At 40.5% G+C, this 13,653-nt stretch overlaps 1 protein-coding gene across 16 annotated transcripts in view; it reads right to left on the bottom strand.

Annotated features, from left to right (window-relative positions):
• NCKAP5 (NCK associated protein 5) overlaps positions 1 to 13,653 on the bottom strand; it is a 1,067,666-nt gene that overhangs the window by 318,060 nt on the left and 735,953 nt on the right. For all 16 annotated transcript variants that reach the window (XM_051849620.3, XM_051849629.3, XM_070071010.2 and 13 more), the window contains one exon: positions 12,579 to 12,666. In XM_051849620.3, coding sequence (XP_051705580.3) covers positions 12,579 to 12,666 — 88 coding nt within the window. The remainder of the gene's footprint in view (positions 1 to 12,578; positions 12,667 to 13,653) is intronic.

Below are 13,653 nucleotides of genomic sequence, written 5' to 3'. Positions count from 1 at the left end.
GAAACAGAATTAGGCCAGAAATTGAGAACAAGAGAGTTTGAACCCATTAAACCAGCACTTTGAAACTTCTGAGGAAAGCTCAGGTAACTAAAATCTTAATTGTGTATTTAAAATCCCTCTATTCCTTCAGAAGTATTTAATATGACATTGGAATTATGAGACAAACAGGTTATTTGTTTGGCAACCAGCAGGGGCTACCAGATGATACTGTTTTGAAAACTTCTATAATTTTGAGAGGTACTTTGGCTATTTTGAATCTAAGCACATACTTTGACTCTGAAAAATTCTGTCTTTTTCATCTGAACTTATTACTGGCACACCTTGGAGTCACTATAGCTTCAGTTTCATATCACTGCAATAAAGCAAGTATCACAAAAAAAGTCACATAAATGTTCTCATGTCGTAGTGCATGTAACAACTATGTTTACATTTTATGGTCATCTATTAGGTGTATTATACATATGTATATGTATATATAAAACAATATAAATCCATAGTTTTAAAGGACTTTATTGCCAAAAATACTAACAATCACCTAAGCTTGGAAAAAAAATGGTGCCAAAAGACCGACTCTATAGTGGAGTGCCACAATGCTCAATTTGTAAGTAACACAACGTTTGTGTGTGAAGCACAATGAGGGAAAGTATACTTGTGTATGAACAGAGGTTATGCTTAGTATTTTTGATTCTTTTTTCCTTCATACTATTTGTTGAACTCTTTTACTGAGTGTAGGGTTAACTATATGATCAATCGTTAAGTAAACTGAAAATAGATCTTTGTAAAAATTAAGAGTGTGAATGTGAGAGAGAGGAAGAGGAAGGAGTGGAGCATGGGTGGGAGGGAGGGTAGGAGGGAAGTGTCACTATGTTCCTAAATCTATAAATATGAAATGCATGATACTTGTGTAACAAATCAAATTAAAACAAAACAAACAAATAAGAACCAAAAAAAGAAAGAAAACTATTTGCTCTAGGACCAGCTTCAGCCCTTCAAACCTTAACACGCAATAAACATACTCACTTTACCACCACCACTGACTGCAGCAGCTGTTCAAAGTTCATAGCAACTTAGAGAAAAGGGCACATTTCTTAAGGCAGGATCAAAAGCACTTGAGGCTTGCTGAGATTATGGGCCACAGACATTTGAAAAAAAGCACTCAATAAAAATATTTCATATCCTTACTGTACATTATAATTTTACAAACAGTTATGCAAAGACTTGCTACTCCATCAACAACTGGTAGAACTTTAAATCTTTTTTTGATTGATGTGCACTCAACACATACTCATTGTTTTACATAAACACATTCACATTTACACTTGATCTCAGTCAAAAGGCTGAAAAGTGATATACACTCACATTTGTTTACTACATTTTGTATGGGTACGGAAAAGGGAAAGGAAAAGAGAGAGGGAGGAAGGAAAAGGAAAAGGAAGCAATTTTGGACTAACTTCAATGAATGACAGCCAAAATCCCTCAACAGTTCACTCCTCTGGGCTCATTACTTGCCACAGTACTCACCCTGTGTGTGTGTGAGTATACAATGAGTATAGCAGTACTAGGATGACCTAACACAGGTAATGTGTAACCATGGTCAAGCTCTTTAACTTCTCTGTGCCACAGGTCCTTCTTCCATAAAACGAGGAAAGCAAGAGTAACTCTCAAAGCGTTCTTGTGAAAATTCAATGTGTTCGTTCTTGCTAAATGATCACAATAGTAAGTGCTGGCTTGCAGTGGGTTACAGAGGTAGATGGGCTCCATGCTGCACTTCATGCTGAAATCACAGATGTCTCAGAGCAAGAAGAAATGCTAGATATCATCTTTCTAATTGCTCCCCTGGCTTAAGTACATGTTAAGTTATTCTGTACAAAAAAATAAATAAACCATCATTTATAAACTACAAAATTTCTCACAAAAATCTCAACTTTCATTTTCTTTAGAAACATGTGCCCATTTTTCCACACCACTTAGACCAGACAGAGGCTCTTCAGGGTGCCACAGACCCCACCAATCCCTACTGTCTTTGGCACTAAACCATGTGCAGATTTCTACAATATAAAATTTTTCTTCTGCTTTGATTTTTTTTTATAGAAAGCTTTTGCAATATAAGTTTCAAAAGCAAAACTTTTGCTCTCTGATTTAAAAAAAAAGACAAACCTTCACTGTAGGTGTTTCTTGATCAAAAATAGGAAAACAGAATGTAACCTAGTAGGTACCTGATTTTTCTCATAAGTGGCCTACTTTAATCATTTACATTATTTGGCTACTGAAGGCATTTACATTTGTGATTTCTAATTCAACCCAAAGCCTCTTCCTTTAAAAACATGAAAAACAGGGCCAGCAGTGTGGTATAGTGGGTTAAGCCTGTGAGTGCAAAGCCAGCATTCCATATGGGTGGTGGTTTGAGTTGGAGCTTCTCCCCTTCTAGTGCCCCGGTAAATCAGCAGCAGATGGTCAAGTGCTTGGGGCACTGTACCCATGTGGGAGATACAGATGAAGCTCCTGGCTTCAGCCTGGCCCAGCTCTGGCCATTGTGACCATTTGGGGAGTGAACCAACAGATGGAAGATTTCTGTTTCTCCCTCTCTCTCTGTAATTCTTTCAAATAAATAAAATATTTTTAAATAAAAATATGAGAAGCAAGGAACTCAGAGTTGAAGATCTGACATCCTATGCCTTGTTAGTGGCAAAACTGTCTGCACAAGTGAGTGATCTCCCGGGTACTATTTCCATTTGCTTATCTCTTTCTTTCTAAACGAATTAGCTAATGTGATTCAATTCATGTTCCATATAGAAAGGTAGGGAGAAGAGGAAGTAAATCAGCTATAACAAAGCTCAGAACGGAGTTATGGACACAGACTGTAAACACGGTGATCCATTGTCAGTGCCAGGATTATTCATATCTCACTCTGGCTGCCCGTGCTGACAGCCTTACACAGATGACACTGAAGGAATCATGTTCCTCCCCAACTGGCTGCTCCATTCCATTTACGCTTAATTGGTCCCTTCCATATCTAGTGTAATTTTTTTTCTAATAAGTTCTCTAACTCACGTAAGTAACAAAATGTGTAACAGACACAGAAGAAACCTCAAAAGACTTAAAGGGAATGAGCTGGAAAAGTAAACAAAGCAGGAAGGAACCTAGGAGAAGTTCTGGGGTGGGATGTATCTAGTCTGCGAGCTGTAGGAGGCCCACACAATCATTTGGTGTGACCCTGTGCAGACAACCATGGGCAAGACTCAAAACTCAAGAAATCTTGAGCAGGCAAATACTTAAGTTGACAATTTTGTTTGGCCCATGAATGATGTTATAAATATCCAAATTTCCCTTGGCAGGAAAAAAGTCCCACTATGGCCCAAGGGATGATGACCTTCAATAACCCCGTTTTCAGATTTTTTTGTTTTTTCCACAGTAAAATGAGTCTGTCTGAGGTGCACACATCACATTCCCTACATATGATGATAACATTTATATTACCCACAAGCTTGTCTCCTCTATAAGGAAAATGAGAGCCAAACATTTTATTGATTATTAATTTTTCTCAGTTTATATTCTGTAATTTTTTTCTAGACCATGACTTTGAACTGGGATTTTAGGCTGCATTCCTTTTTCCTCTCTACCATCAAAACACTCCAATAAGATGACTGCTCAGTTTGATGCTAGATGTCTCATGTAAGAAAATCTGTGGGGGCCAGTGTCGTGGTGTAGTGGGTGAAGTCCCTGACTACAAGTGCCAGCATCCCATACAGGTGCCAGTTTGAGTCCAGGTTCCACTTGTGATCCAGCTCTGCTATGGCCTGAGAGAGCAGGAGAAGATGGCCCAAATTCTTGGGCCCATGCACCTGCATGGAAGACTTGGAAGAAGCTCCTGTCTCCTGGCTTTGGATCGACACAGCTCCGGCCATTACAGCCATCTGGGGAGTGAACCAGTGGATAGAAGACATCTCTCTCTCTCTGCCTCTGGCTCTCTATAATTCTACCTTTAAAATAAATAAATAAATCTTAAAAAAAATCTGTGATTCTTTTCCTAGTTCTATCAACCAGCATTTGTCAATGTTCAAACACACTTACATGACCCTCATCTTAAAATGAGCTTAATATCTATTTGAGGGGCTGGGGGACAAACAACTAAGACCCATTTTATGTATGTGCTTTGTAAATCTATAAAGCATCAACCAAATGTGCCCTGAGTCAGGCTTGGCTCTAGAAGACCACAGATAGGCAACATTCTGAGAAATGCAGAGCATGGGACTTGCCAGGAAGCTCACGATTTTTGTGCTTGATTCAGGATACAACAGAGACTACTAGACAGGGGAATACTATTTAAAACAAGTCCTAGGCAGGAGGCAGGGTCTCCAGGGAGAATAGTGTAGGAGATCTGATGGCACACTCCTTTGTGTTCCCGAAACCTGTGCAAGTTCAATCACATTGCTGAGTGTGCGAGTACATGATGATTTGCCCTCCCTCTACACCTTGCAGCATCTTAAAAAGTGAGCACTCCAGGAAAAGGCCTGTGCCAGATATCTTTGTAACTTCAGCACTTAAACTGGTGTTTCATGGGCACAGCCAGGCCCACGAATACTACTCAATTTAATAGGCAGAACAATGGCCCTCTCCCACCCCTGATAAACACATCCATATTCCAGTCTCTAAAAGGTGAGTACACCTTTGATCAGTTGGATTTATATCTGACCAAGCTAAGGGTCTGGAGATGAGGAAATATCCTGGTTTATACAGTTGGCCTCAACGTGACAAGAGGATCCTCATAAGAGGGAAGCAAGGGAAGAAAATAAGATGTGATAACAGAACCAGAGGTTGGAATAAAACACTTTCAGACTTTTGACCACCAGAATTATAAGTAGTATGTACTGTTTTAAACCATTGTGTTACAGCAGCAATAGGAAACTAATATGCTTCTATGAGAATCTAAATTAATAACTATTATGTGAACAAATGAGTGGATGAGGAGTCTAGATACAAAGTAGAAAGATACAGGTTTAGTCTCAAGTTGGATAATAACTTGCTGAATAACTTTGGCCCCATCATTTAATATCTCCACCATTCCTTAGCTTAAGAGCTCAGGCTGTGGAGTCAGGAAGATTAGGACAGGGTTGTCTTCTAGATCGTTACCTGGGTATGCATCCATGGGCAAGTGCTCATCTCTCTGAGGCTCATGTTAATGCCCACAATGAACAGGTGGGAGGTAGAGACAGTGACAGTACCTCCTGTACAAAGATGAAATGAGCTATAGTTCAGTTACCTTTGATGGGGCTTTCATAGCAAACTGGAAATCATGGCTACATAAAAACATTACTCACATCAGTTCATGCACACAACCTGAAATCATGAAACCATAACCCTTGATTAGAAAAATAATGTCAAGAACCACACACTGACAAAGCTGGTAAACACACTGTAGGACCACTTCTAGTTGCCAAAGGGAAGCACCCACCATTCTTTGAGAGAATCCATGCAAAAATTCCACACGTTATAAGTTACACATTAATGTATCATGAGAGGTCTTCAAGAACATACCCCTTGAACAAAATATGACCATCTTTGATGCATACAAAGCAATTACATGGGCCTGGGACACAAAACACTATTACTCTACTATGATTATATTAGCTCAAGATAAAAGCTTCAAAATAAACACCTCCACGATGACAGAAGATCAAATGGACTTCAGCTTTCCCAGGGACCTATGTTTTTCAGGGCCTCTGGATGCTTTTGGAGAAAACTTGGAAGTTGGAAAATCTGATCATCCGCATTAGTGACATCTCATATGGTGAAGTAAAAGATCTCCCAGCATTGCCTGAAACATGCACCTCTTAGGTAAACTATTTTGTTACTATTATGCTTATTTATACTGCAATTTTGAGATGAAAGGGAGTCCAGCAAAAGTTTCCCTTTCCACTGTTCTCACTTTTTAAGTTTTCAGAGCACAAGGTTGTGTCTCCTACATACAAAAAGCTCAGTAAGTGTTGTAGAATGTGTAAGTGATCTTCATGGGCCATGTAACCTGTATAGAAGGGGAAACCTGAGGCCAACTAGAGCAATGACTGAAACACCCCCCTCATAGTAGCATTAATTCTGGCTAGTAACTATCTCTCCCAAAGGGAAGAGCTAATTTCCCACAACAAATAGACTGGATTATGGAGAGGAAATTGTTTTAAAACAATCTGTTTTTTTCTAAGTAGCTTCCAGTTTCACAAAATGAATTCTGATGATTATGTTAGTGTCTACACCACAGATTTGATAACTGGTAGAGACACTGTAAAAGAATGATCACATAAAACAAGAATCTGGATGAAAGAGATCCTCAATGAGGTTATCAGAAAAAATACAACTTCAGGAACATAGTAATTCTTCCCACTGCACCTGACTTCCCACCCCTCTTCCTGCTCCCTCTCCTATTCCCAGCCTCATTTTTTACTAAGATCTATTTTCTTTTCTTTTCTTTTTATTTTTGGAAAGGCAGAGTTAGACAGAGAGAGAGAGAGAGACAGACAGACAGACAGAGATAGAGATTTTCCTTCCTTGGTTCACCCCCCAAATGGCCACTACAGCTGGCGTGCTGCACTGATCCAAAGCCAGCAGCCAGGTGCTTCCTCCTGGTCTCCCATGCGGGTGCAAGGCCCAAGCACTTGGGCCATCCTCCACTGCCTTCCCGGGCCATAGCAGAGAACTGGACTGGAAGAGGAGCAACTGTGATAGAATCCGGCACCCGAATGGGACTAGAACCCGGGGTGCTGGCACCGCAGGCGGAGGATTAACCTAGTGAGCTGTGTCGCCGGCCCACTATGTATTTTCAATTAATTTTATTCACAGAAGATTAACTCTATTCTAGTTAAAGAGTTCAACACTTTGTATGAGAAAGAAAAAGAAAAACAACAACAAAACTGTCCTCAACAGTCCAGATGAGCTGTTTGAAGTCATTGCATCAAGAAGTTACTTTCACTATTTTTTGTTTGTTTGTTTGTTTGACAGGCAGAGTGGACAGTTAGAGAGAGACAGAGAGAAAGGTCTTCCTTTTGCCATTGGTTCACCCTCCAATGGCCGCCACGGCCAGTGCACTGCGGCTGGCACATGGTGTTGATCTGAAGCCAGGAGCCAGGTGCTTCTCCTGGTCTCCCATGCGGGTGCAGGGCCCAAGCACTTGGGCCATCCTCCACTGCACTCCCGGGCCATAGCAGAGAGCTGGCCTGGAAGAGGGGCAACCAGGACAGAATCCGGCGCCCCGACCGGGACTAGAACCCGGGGTGCCAGCGCCACATCCAGAAGATTAGCCTATTGAGCCACGGCACCAGCCACTTTCACTATTTTTAATGAGAAACATACTTATCTTTAAAGAAGGATCCAAGAATAATACATCTTTCGTGAGTACTTAGATGTAACTATAACTTATGAGACATAAGAATATCCTTGACTTAATACACTAAAGTGAAGTAATTCTTTGAGAACAAGTTTTAATATTAACTCATACACACACAAACTGTTTGCGAAGAAGTTTTAGAGTTAACTCTCATAACACATCTCATTGAGGACAAAGGTCTTGCATGGGAAATTAATGCACAGTGATTCCTGTTGTTAATTTAATAATTAACACTCTTAATGTATGACATCAGTGATCACCCAAGTCTCTTGAAATGAACTACCTCAGCTATGGAAGCCTTTTGAATCCACAAACTCCACTGGTATTTAGACAAGGCCATAAGCAAAATAGAAAACCTCTCCTCTCTTCAGAGAAAAATACCTCCTTCATTGATGGCCATTTCTTTCCACTGGGGTATCACTCACAGAGATCTTTCATGTAGAACAATTTTTGCCACAGTGCCTTGGCTTTCCATGCCTGAAATGCTCTCATGGGCTTTTCAGCCAGACCAGGATGTCTTAAAGGCTGATTCTGAGGTCAGACTGCTACTTAAAGTGACTGTCATTTTACGAGTATACTGTGTAGACTGCTTCCCATGTTGGAACATTCTTTCCTTTTTAATTCTATTATTATTACCATGGCAAGTTTTTAAACTTCACCCTTAGAAGTAAGTCCACAGGACTGTATGCAGAATTATTCTGCTTTATGGTTACAAACTTCGTACATTTCACAATTACAACTTTAGGAACATGGTGATTCTTACCACTGTGCCCACCCTCCCATCCACCCTCCCATCCCCCTTCCTCCTCCCTCATTTATTCTCAGTATATTTGTTACTAAGTTCTATGATCAATTAACTTTATATACATATGATTAACTCTATGTTAAGTAAAGAGTTCAACAATTAGTATGAAAGAAAAATGTTAAAATAAAAGAGGAAAAAGAACCACAAACAGAAAAAAAAAACTTTTCCTCAACATTCAAGACAAGAGCTATTCAAAGTCATTGCTTCTAATGGTGTCAATTTCACTTCTACAGGTTGCCTTTTAGGTGCCCTATTAGTTATCACAGGTCAGGGAAAGCATATAGTATTTGTCCCTTTGGGTCTGGCTTATTTCACTAAATAGGATGGTTTCAAGTTTCATCCATTTTGTTGCAAATTACCAGGTTCTATTTTTTTTTTTTTTTTTTACTGTTGTGTAGTGTCCCATGGTGTACACCTATCAGTCTTCAGTTGACAGGCATTAATGTTAATTCTATGTCTTTGTTATTGTGAATTTAGCTGCAATTAACCTAGGGGTACAGATAGCTCTTTCATATGTGGATTTCATTTTCTTTGGGTAAATTCCCAGGAGTGACATAGCTGGGTCATATGATAGATCTATATTCAGATTTCTGAAGTATCCCCATACTGTTTTCCATAATGGCTTTACCAGTTTACATTCCCACCAACAGTGGACTAGGGTACTGTTTTCCCCACATCCTCACCAGCATACGTTGTTTGTTGATTTCTATATGAAAGTCATTCTAATGGAGTTGAGGTGAAACCTCATCGTGATTTTCATTTGCATTTCTCTGATGGCTAGTGATCCTGATAATTTTCTCATGTGTCTATTGACCTTTTGGATTTTCACTTTTAAAAAATGTATAACTCTTTGCCCATTTCTTAACTGGGTTGTTTGTTTTGTTGTTGTTGAGTTTCTTGGTATCCTTAAATATTCTGGTTATTAATCCTTTAACAGTTGTATAGTTTGCAAATATCTTCTTCCATTCTGTCAGCTGTCTCTTCACTTTGCTGATTGTTTCTTTTTGCAATGCAGAAGCTTCTCAATTTGATATCCTCCATTTGATGATTTTGGCTTTGATTGCCTGTGCGTCTGGGGTCTTTTCCAAGAACTCTTTGCCTATGCCAGTTTCTTGCAAGGTTTCCCCAAAGTTTGATGGCATCGGGTCATAGACTAAGGTTTCTAGTCCATTTTGAGTAGATTTTAGTAGAAGTGTAAAGTAGAGGTCTTGCTTCATGCTTCTGCATATGGTGATCCAGTTTTCCCAGCATCATTTGTTGAAGAGAAGGTTCTTGCTCCTGAGATAGTGCTGGGCAGGTAGGAGAGTCCAGCAGGCAGCGTTTCCCCTCTGCAGGGGTGGCTCCCTCTCCCTTCCTGTTGCCGTACAGCTGTCATGGAGGAGGAAGGAATTCTTCTGAATTGTTGTGGCCCTCAGTGACTGGGTGGGGGGTGACCCCTGTTATTGCTGGGCCCATGCATGAGAGGTAGGGCAACAGCTACCACCTGCCTTTGTCTAAAAATGGCATGAACCCTTCCCCTAGTGGCTGCAGGTCTCTGCTGTAGCAGGGAATGGGGGAAGGAGAGAGATGTGCCACCTTTTGTTTTTCCCACCTCTGGGTGCTTGGATGCCTGTTGCCTTAGGGGGGTCCGTATGGAACTGTAAAAGCAGTTCACCAAGCTCTTCCTCCCACTGTCTCAGCAGTGCTCTGGGCCCATGGATTACCCTCTCCTTTGGTTTGCAAGGGCAGGTGTCATTTTCCTCCTTGATCCAAGATTTTGTTGTCTTTTGTTATGTATTTTCTCCCCTTTTGTAAATATTAATTTCACCCCACATAAATCAGACAGACAGTCCTATCGCTATTTTGGCATCTTGGAACCTCCTGATTTTTTTTTTTTTTTTGACAGGCAGAGTGGACAGTGAGAGAGAGAGACAGAGAGAAAGGTCTTCCTTTGCTGTTGGTTCACCCTCTAATGGCCACCGAATTTTAATTAATTTTTAACAGATTTAACGTGTAGATACAAGTTCAAGAATATAATGAACATATCATTGCTCTTTTTCAGATTTCTATTACACGTAGGTTGCACAGAACCATTTAATGCAGAATTGACTCCCATTTTTTACTTATACCACAAATTTATTCTAAAGCAAATTAAATAATCAGGAAAGACTCAAAGCACGGAAGACTTCAACCATTACTGTAACTTTAGGAAACCACATGTCAAGAAAAGTTGAGCATCCTCTCAGTAAGAATCTAAACATTTTCCTTTGAGATGAATTTTAGTTATTTTTCTTCTGCCTTGATGGAGTTAACTTTAATCTTCCATGGCAGCTTAAGTCGATTTCTTGCCCTGTATTCATTCACTGGAGATGGAAACTAGCTGTCCCCATCCCCATCTCATAACATGTTAGTGGGAATGTTTCAACAGCCAACTATTTAGGACATGGCCTTTTTAAAAAGCTATTAGAGGCATAGAAACACAAAAAGAAAGAGAGAGAAAGAGAAAGAGAGAGAGAGAGAGAGAGAGAGAGAGAGAGAAACTAAGAGAGAAAAATAGAGTAAGAAAGAAATGGAGAGACTGGGAGGGACAAAGAAAGGCATAGACAGAAGGAGTGGAGTAAGAGAAATGAAAGAAATAGCACTTTTGTTTAATTTATTTGACAGGGTTAGACAGTGAGAGAGACAGAGAGAAAGGTCTTCCTTCCATTGGTTCACCCCCCCAAATGGCTGCTAAGGCTGAAGCTGCGCCCATCCGAAGCCAGGAGCCAGGTGCCTCTTCCCGGTCTCCCATGCAGGTGCAACATCCCAAGCATTTGGGCCATCCTCCACTGCCTTCCCAGGCCACAGCAGAGAGCTGGACTGGAAGAGGAGCAACCGGGACTAGAACCTGGTGCCCATATGGGATGCTGGCACCACAGGTAGAGGATTAACCAAGTGAGCCGTAGTGCCGGCCCCAGAAACAGCACTTCTATTTGCTGATTCATTCCTCAAATGCTTGCAACAGTTTAGGCTGGAACCAGGAACTCATTTAGTTCTCCTACATGGGTGGCAGGAACCCAGTTACCTGCACTAACACTGCTCCCAGGGTCTGCAATAGCAGGAAGCTGAAACCAGAAGCCTGATCAGGTCTCAGACCTATGTACTCTCATGTGGGTCAGAGGCATCTCAGCCAATAGGCTAAAGGTCCATAACTAGTACACAGCCTTTATAAGACTAACTATACCTAGCATTTTTAATTCTGTATGATATTTTAACTTTTATGATCAGATTCTCCCTATCTCTTCATAGCAAGTCAGGCTGCAAAACCTTGAACTCAAATTCAGGTGAGCTAATATGAACATTTTCTTACCAGCTAGGTGGGTTCTGACGGTTGTCTCCATTACCCACTTATTTTTCTAGCCAGAAGAAACCTAGAAATTCCCAGTTACTATGTCAAATGTCTGTCCATTTCTTTGCCTTTTGTTAGCTCTTTAAATTTTCCATGCACAGGTATGCAGACAAGGTGTGGTCTCAATTTCTGCTTTTAAGTGATTTTCAATAAAAGTACTAAATTTATCTATTGAAAGCATCTGAGTTATACCTTTCTCATATTGCCCTTTTCCACTCTTGTCACCTGTGTGGCTACTCTGAGTCACATTCAGGTTAGATGCTCACCTGACCACTCTACTTATATCAGAGGACCATGGGATAAAGGTTATCAGCAGAAAACAATGACTTGTTAACTTCATCCCACATTACTCTCTGGATCTGTTTAAATTTCCAACTAGCAGAAGTGTGAGACTACAACCATGAGCAAGGCGTACAAGCCCTGTCTTCGTTCAGCTGTTTCCTGTGCTTTTGGACTCACTGTCAGATTTCTGAATGCACCACAGGTCATGATTTAGACAACCAATGCCTCTTATTCTTCATGATCCTGCTGTGGAGATTCACAACACTGCATGGTCATCTAGACTTCTCTTTTACCTACAAGATATGGCATCTTCTTCTCTACTTCTTAGAGAATGACTTCAAATGTTATCTCCCTGGAAATGTTCCTCAATTTCTCCAATAAGATAAGCCACTCCATCCCATTTGTTTTCATAGAGTGCTGTAGAAACCTCTGTTTTAGCCCCTAATAACAAGGTACTGCAATGCTATTACTGGTCTTTTTGTTTCATTATAAACATTTTTTTTACACCTTCCCACAGTCAAATCTACAACCTGTGTCACAGTATAAGTTAGAGAAATCAGAGTTAAATATGTGTAAGATTTCTGAAACCAGAGATGACTGTCCAGTCATCCCATCACTTGGATCTAGATCACACTTGTTCTTAATCTCCAGGCCAGAGAGTTCAAAACTACAGAAACACATACACACACATACACACACAAAAAAACATATGTACCAGTATGAATCCAAGAGTAAGAAACATGATATACCTGATTGACCATTGTATTAACAATTTCTTCTTTTTTCTGCTCTGAAGATCCTTGACTCTGCAATAGATTTCGCACCGTTTCTTCCATCCTGAGAAATAATAATAATAATAAAAATGAAGGATTCCTTAAAGAAGGTTCCATGATCTTGAATCTATTCTGGTTAGTAGAAATCATTCTTCACGCATTTCCCAAATTTGGACCTGGAAATATCTCTTCTCTTTCATCCCTTCCATTAAGAATTTGCCATGAAGTCCTTTAAAACACTGTTCAGAATATGTCTCTGGGTTCTCTATCCTTTGCCTTAGACATTTGTACTTACACACAATTCTCCAATATCCCACTGTCTCTCTTCATTTCCAAGTGCTCCCTTGGAATGAAGAGTAATCTTCCTGAAACACCACTGTGATTTTTTTAAAATTCAAAGTTAAGAGACAGATCATACGATCTGGCTAAAAGGTCCATGAGAGTCTCACAGGCAAGGAAAGCCACGACATGGTGGCAAAAACAATCTAAATGAAAGATCCTGGTGAACAAGACCCCAGCAGAAGGAACAGGCCATCAAGGAGGGAGGCACCTTTCTCCGAAGGAAGGAAGGAATCTCCACTGTGATATGGCCTTGACTAAACAAGTTCAGAGCTGGTGAACTCAAGGGGCTTCCATAGCCTAGACAGCTCATGGCAAGAGCCTCGGATGATTGCTGACGTCATAAATAAGAGTGCCAATTGTTAAATCTACAACGGGAGTCACTGGGTACATGCTCCCCACGTAGGATCTCTGTCCTTAATGTGTTCTACTATGAAACTTAAAAGCAACACTACTAGTCGAACAATACCCTATACCTTGTGCGGTTGTGTGAGTGCAGCCTGTTGATCTTCTGTATATGGAGGTAATTGAAAATGAAACTCGATGAAGGGCTGGTTGGGAGAGGGAGTGGGAGAGGGGAGGGTCGCGGGAAAGAGGGAGGTTGGGGGGGAAGCCACAACAATACTTCTTAGTATTTCATGGTGTCAATACACCAATACTAAGAAGTGATTGAAGAGAGGACATAGGCCACTATGAAAAGGTATGGCAGTGT

This window comes from Oryctolagus cuniculus, chromosome 3 (genome assembly GCF_051225735.1).
Source record: "Oryctolagus cuniculus isolate XC-2025 breed Fujian yellow rabbit chromosome 3, ASM5122573v1, whole genome shotgun sequence".
Classification (NCBI taxonomy): Eukaryota; Metazoa; Chordata; class Mammalia; order Lagomorpha; family Leporidae; genus Oryctolagus; species Oryctolagus cuniculus.
Note: the sequence above shows the minus strand (reverse complement) of the source record. Positions and strands in the feature narration are given on the sequence as shown.